This window comes from Lathyrus oleraceus, chromosome 5, assembly GCF_024323335.1.
Source record: "Lathyrus oleraceus cultivar Zhongwan6 chromosome 5, CAAS_Psat_ZW6_1.0, whole genome shotgun sequence".
Classification (NCBI taxonomy): Eukaryota; Viridiplantae; Streptophyta; class Magnoliopsida; order Fabales; family Fabaceae; genus Lathyrus; species Lathyrus oleraceus.
The window spans coordinates 78,702,281-78,709,137 of NC_066583.1; the positions used below are offsets into that span (position 1 = coordinate 78,702,281).

At 28.7% G+C, this 6,857-nt stretch overlaps 1 protein-coding gene across 1 annotated transcript; it reads right to left on the minus strand.

Annotated features, from left to right (window-relative positions):
- Window positions 1-3,347: 3,347 nt before the first annotated feature.
- LOC127084126 (2-oxoglutarate-dependent dioxygenase AOP3) lies at window positions 3,348-4,846 on the minus strand. The gene is made up of 3 exons (XM_051024522.1): window positions 4,427-4,846; window positions 3,995-4,325; window positions 3,348-3,807 (listed from the first exon to the last, which is right to left on the minus strand). The coding sequence occupies exons 1-3, from the start codon at window positions 4,798-4,800 to the stop codon at window positions 3,562-3,564; spliced, it is 951 nt and encodes a 316-aa protein (XP_050880479.1). The 5' UTR covers window positions 4,801-4,846; the 3' UTR covers window positions 3,348-3,561.
- Window positions 4,847-6,857: the final 2,011 nt, after the last annotated feature.

Sequence of the window (6,857 nt, forward strand, 5' to 3'; positions counted from 1 at the left end):
GATGAACCTCTCTCAATCAAGTTCATGATGATTCATATGATAGAAGGTCATTGATGAATCAACTAGCCTTTGATTATTTGAGAAGCCACTAGTCAATAAAGGATTAGGGAAGAGGAGAGATGAAGATAAAGGGGAATGGAAATGAGAACCCAAACTGATCATGGGAGGAACTTCATCTGATCAATACTATTCATTCATCTTGAGGGATGAAGTTCATACTTCATCAACCCCTTAAATCCAATAGTATTTATCAGATGGAAGTTCAAATCAACCATGATCAAGGCCAAACAGAAGATGAAACAAGACAAGGTCAACCAAATGGCTCAACAACATTTTTAAACATTTAACCAATTAAAAATCCATTTAAAAATGAAATAAAATGCATTTTAAAAAGGACAAAACCTCAAATTCCTTCAAATCACCAAATAAACGACCAAGGGATTTATCCTAGGTCAAACAAGGTTAAAGGACCTTAGACAAAAAAATTGGGAATTTTAAAAAAGTCATAAGTATTTAAAAATATTTAAAAACGAGTCAAAAACAATTAAATTCACAAAAAAAAAATCAAATCTAATCCAAAAAAAATTATTTTAATTTAAAATATGGAAGAGGAAGTTATTCAATTTTTTTTTTGTGAAAGTCCCATATTTTTTGGATTAAAAATGAAATTATTATGAGTTAAACAAAAATAAGCTATTAAAAATAAAAAAACATAAAATAAAATAAAATAGGAAAAATAGGGGCCATCAAATCTCCCTCATTAGTTGAGGTGGTAGATCTGATGGCCACGCGTTTGCAGTCCATGGTAGACACAAGTCAACGCATAGCAAAAGTGTTAATTGAAACTAAAAGCCAAGATTAGAAGCCATGGACCATATTAGATGGCTTGGATCTCTCCAGCGCATCACTAGAGCCCAAACTCCGGTCATCTTCTCCGATGGCATCCACCATACTGGTCCAACTGAAAAGTTCACAGAAATGGAAGATCCATACACAGTTTTAAAGAGAAAATCAAGGAGAGAAAGAATATGGCCTCCATTTCTTCCAATTACCACTATACAAAGAGATATGTGGAATTGAAAATGAGGTGGATGAACTGAGTTACTTCTATTTGACCTCAAAGCAACTCAATCTTTTGCCTATATTGGTAGGACTTCATCCAACCAAAAATTAAGAGAAATGATGGAGAATTGAGGGAGAATCGAAGAAGGAAAGTTCAAACAAAATTCACATTTTGTTTGTAGTGGTGAAGCTCGATCTCAATTCCAATTCACTTGGCCTTGCTTCTACTAGCTCGTAGGAGATGATTTGGATGAAAAAAGGCTTTGAATCCTTGGAGTTTCAATTCCAAAACAGAATGGGAATCAAAACTCGATTTCCAAATAAACCTTCAAGGTATTCTATCAATGGAGGTTGGGAGGATTTACATATCAAAGCTTGGGCCAAGGGTCGTCTATCATGAGGCAATAGACATGTATTTATAGCCTTGTGAATTCATTTTCACACACTTTCAAAAATTGGTCAAAAATAGTAACTTAGTATGCATGGTTGCATGTGCATGCATTAAGGCCCAAATGATGATTGAAATAAGTCCAAATTCGTGCACACTTGATGCTGAACTAACTTCATGAAGCCATGCAATGTTGGTGGATAATTGAGCACAAAAGTTTCCAAATAGGGTCATGCAATGCACTCATGCACAAATCCCTCAAAATTAATCGAAATGCCATGATCTTGGACTCTTTAGAAAGCTAACATTAAGGGGAACAACTTTAATATTGAAACTTTTTTCATTTGGAGCTTGGATCATGATGAATTTTGGTGTGATAGTTGGAGAAATCAAACATAGTTGAAAATTTTTCTAAGTTAAAAGTCAAATGACCATTTTTTCCACCTTGAATAAATTTTGCTATGGGCTTCAAATGACTCTGGTTCCTTCATAAAAGTTGTAGCTCTTTCAATGCTATTTAATTTTGTTACATATTTGACACCATTTGAATGTTGTATGAGGGAGTTATGGATTTTAGAAGTTGAGGAATATTGCTTGTTAAATGATGATGAGCCAATATGACCTATAATGTTTCCTCTTGGTACATGCCCTTGCAAGTGAAATTTGAACTTTATCAAAGAATAAAAGTTGGATAAGTCATCTTAAAATTGATCAAGAAACTTGTATGGTCTTCATATAATAAAAAATAAGCAAGTTATAGTTCTTGGAAGTTGACCTTCTATTTAGAGCACAAACAAAATAACTTATAATCTTTCATCATAATCTCGCCCTGACCCGTCAAATGGTGGGTTAAATGAGCAGGTCCGACGAACCGGACCTGTTTTCTCAGTGAGCCATACCCATTTTGTCACTCCCTAATTTATATCCATCATGGATGTGATTCACATTAAGATATCTTTGGTTGGAATCGGATAAAACCTCATTTGAATCACACGGACAACCGCAAAATTCCATATTTTCCTTTTATTCTTGATTTGAATCAACCAAAGTTGTGATTCAATTCAACTATTCAAGCTTAAAAACACCTTATTGTATGACTTTTAACTTGTGATTTAAGGCACACATAGTTGACTTTGACCGATTTGCTTATAAAAAAGACATTGGAATGGATTCAACCTAAGTGAGTGAAAGGTATAGGTCAAGATAGAATACTACAATAACCATAAAATTAAAATTGCGATAAATCAATCAAATCAAAATTACAATAAAGGATAATTCAAAAAATACTAAAATACGATAAAACATCCAAATACACATATGAAATTATACTATTACTGACGGTGCAATATTATATAAAGGAAATACAAATACACATATTCTTGATTTTGTATTTATTTATATTATTTGCTTAATTTTTTTTTATTTTTCCTGATTGAATTTTCTATGTTATATAAAGTAAATAATGATTTTTTTGGGTAACTATAATTCTTTTCTTCCTATTTTAACATTTATGTAAGTTATTTTATTTAAAAGTTTTTCTCTTTATCCATTAAAATAAAGAGGATACCAACTTAATTTTTGGTGTGACTAAGCTTTCAATTTTATTCTTTATTTAAAACATTTTCTTTATAATTTTTTCATTCTTCAACCAAGCAATTTATGTTGTGATTTCTTTCTTTCAAGTTTATCATTCATTAAGACTATTTTATTTATAATTTCATCTTATCTTTTTGTCAACCAAAGAATTGGATTTACTATATTATATATAAAAGGAATACTAATTTTTGGTCTAATGATATTGTATTCTAATTTATTATTTATTTAAAATATTTTAGCCATAATTTTATCTTTTTACTCAATAAAAAAGTAATTCAAAAAATGCAAGAGACCGAAAAAATAAAGATACGACAGTACCCGTATGCACACTAATATAATATAAAATAGGATAAGAGTGCATACTCATATAGGAAAATAAATATTTTTAAATAATATGAAAATAAGAAAACAATACATTTTATGTTATTAATCCTAATTTATTATAAAAGTAGGAGTCCAAATACTCGATATTATTATCGCATAAAGGATTATTGCTTGCATCAAACAATAAGACATTAAAGTCCAGCAAATTCTTCGAGTTCTCCCTCTTTAGTGCCATATATTTTAAGAAAATCCATAAACTCCGCAAATGTGAATGACTTGTAACGAGGAGGCTGATCTTCTCCATCAATCAACTCAGAGGGTGCCTTAACGACAGTCTCTTTCTTTGGCACAGAAAAAAGAATGAATACAAATCTGTCTTTGTTTCCTCTTAACACCACTCTGTGCATTGGTGCTTTAAATCTTCCATTGCTCCATGCCTATATATTAATCATCATAATCATAAAAAGTCACTAATTTTATTATTAATAAAAAAAGTACTAAGTTATTTGATTTAGTAAAAAACATTATAAAATATTTAAAAATATTTAAAATAAAATATATAATTAAAATAAAAAATAATTGCACAAAAATTTGATATTATATTTATAAATAATTATAAATTACCTGTAACATGTCACCCACAATTACAATAAAGCTATTTGGAGGAAAATTTACGTCAGCCCAATTGCCTGATTTTTGTAATACCTGCAAACCCGGAACTTCACCCTCGCATAAAAGGGTTATGGTACCTTTGTCGGTGTGAGGCACACAAGTAATAGCAGAATCTTTGTTTTGTTCAGGAAGTTGATACTTTGTCATTCGTGAATTAGCACTGCTATTCAACTCTTCAACTTCTGAAATATACTTTTCTGAAAGACCAAAACCCTCCACAGCCATTTTAAGAATAAGCGAGTTTAGATCTCGTGCTTTCGAAGAGAAAGAAAGAAGTGTCTCGCTGCATTCAATTACAAACTAATAAAATATTTATAAAAATTACTTTGATAAATTTTACTTAATATAATTTAATATTAATATAATAAAAAAATAATTAATTACCTAAAAGTTGGATTTCCTTCCGGCCACATGAGATTAGTGAATTTTTGAGTTGTATCTGACTTAAAAGCATCATCGATACTAAAACTATGACTATGTGGAAGGCCAGGAAGTTTGTTGTAGCCTCTATAATTTCCTGTGCCAGTGTACTTCAGCTTTGTCTCCTCGGGTAGATCAAACAAAGATTTCATGTATGTGAACATTTCTTTTTGTAATTCATTTGGTATTTCATCACATCTTAAAAGAAAAGCACCATGACCCTCAAATGCTTCTCTCACTTTCTTACTCATTTCTTTCCATCCTTCACTTCCTTCTTCTAATGTCACTCCACTACTCTTACGAAAATCTAAAATTGGGAGACCACTCTCGATATCCATCTTTCTTTCTTCTTATTTTCTTTTGCACTATGTTTCGATATGTGAATTGTATTGTTCTCGACTAATGTTCAATTATATATAGTGGCAATATATAATATACTACTAAAGTAAACTTAATTTTAATTGACCAATTATATTATTATTATTATTATTATTATTATTATTATTATTATTATTAAAATGATTTTCCTTTTTTACTCAAATTCAAATGGTTCATTGACTTTGCTTTCAAGGATAACATTAAAAATATAATTTTCTATTTAAAAATGCATATTGGTAAAAAAAAAAAAGTATATTAATCCTTTATTTTTTAGATATTTTTAAAGAATTTTTGTATTGATCAATAACAAGAATATTTTTTAAAAGTTTCTAGAAAATAAATTACTAATATACTTTTTGAATTCATTTAACATAATAAACTAATATGCTTTTTTTAATTCATTTAATATAATAGTCTTCTAGTACATTTATAGTTTTATAGTATTTAAATAGACTATTATGTTAAATAAGTTTGAAAGGTATATTAGTAATTTGTTTTCTAGAAACTTTTAAACAATACTCTTTTTATTGATCAATAAAAAAAATTGTTTAACATAAATTAATATATGTTTATACTTTTCTATAAACAATATTTGTGATTAGTTTTCTATAAACTAATATTTGAATCCATTTAACATAATACTAGAAAACTATAAATTTTCTTTAAACTATATATTTTTACAAATATATACTAGAAAACTAATATACCTTTTTTAATTCATTTAAAACAATAGTCTCTTTTGTTTTCTATAAATTAACTAGTAAGATATTTGTGTTACCGTATTGAACTCGTCTGAATTCATATTACACGTTGTGATATCTCATTTGTCTGATTTAAACATTGTTTTACGGTACATAAATATTTACAGAATTTTGAGTTTAGACTAATACTATGCATAAACCATTGTGCATTTATCCAAGTAGTATTTAAAAAAATGAAGATACGTATAATAAATCATGAAAAACTGCATATTGATTATGATATGTTATACAATTTTTAAAATAAAACACTCTTGTGTTAAATATCTTAAAATAAATTTGTCAATTAATCTAATCTATAGCTCCAACAGAGTTCTTAATCATTGTAGCAATAGGCTAAACGATTATATTTTCACCATACAACTACATGCGCAAATATATTAGAATTATTCCAATTTCCAAAATGGTATATCTACAATCTGATGTCTTAATTTCAAAGATATATAAATTTATCAAGTGTCATATTAAAACATATATAAACTAAGGTGTAAAATCTTACCATCTATGAAACATATCAATCATCAAAGATCTCTACTTAAATTAATATAATTTATCAACTTCAATGCAGTCTCATAAAGAATCACCAAAGCTACTATAAAGGAAGTATGCCATCAATTAGAAATTTGTTGAAGTGGATAAAAAATATATTTAATTATCTCAACTCAGTTTGCATAAAAACTAAAATCCAAGATTGAATTTAGTATTGAAGCATCAAAGAAATATGAAAAATCATTTACCAACTGACTTAGTGTTTGAAAGACCTCCTTGTACACTACATTGGTAGTAGTCATACATGATTCATTGTCCTTGTTGTGTATTAGTATTTTCAAACCATCATTGTTCTTAACTCTTGAAAGTGCTACATACAATTTTCCATGACTAAAAATAGGAGTAAGCAAATATAATCCAACACTATCAAGTGATTGACCTTGGGATTTATTAATTGTCATTGCGTATGAGACAATGATCAGAAATTATCTCCTAATCAAAATGAATGGTCATGGTTATTCAGAAGGTGACATAGACATTTGAGGAATATAAATTATATTACCAATGTTCTTTCCAGACATAATTTTGATCTCAATGATGTGATTTGCTAACCTTGTCATAATGATCAACCTTGTTCCATTAGCATAATGGGGGTTCCAACTTTCAGTTTAATCTTGTGATTTGATAAACCTGGTGTTCTTAGAGAACCTAAAAACTATGGTTTTAGAACATCATAAGCTTGATTATAATGGCTTTCGTTCTTTTAATTG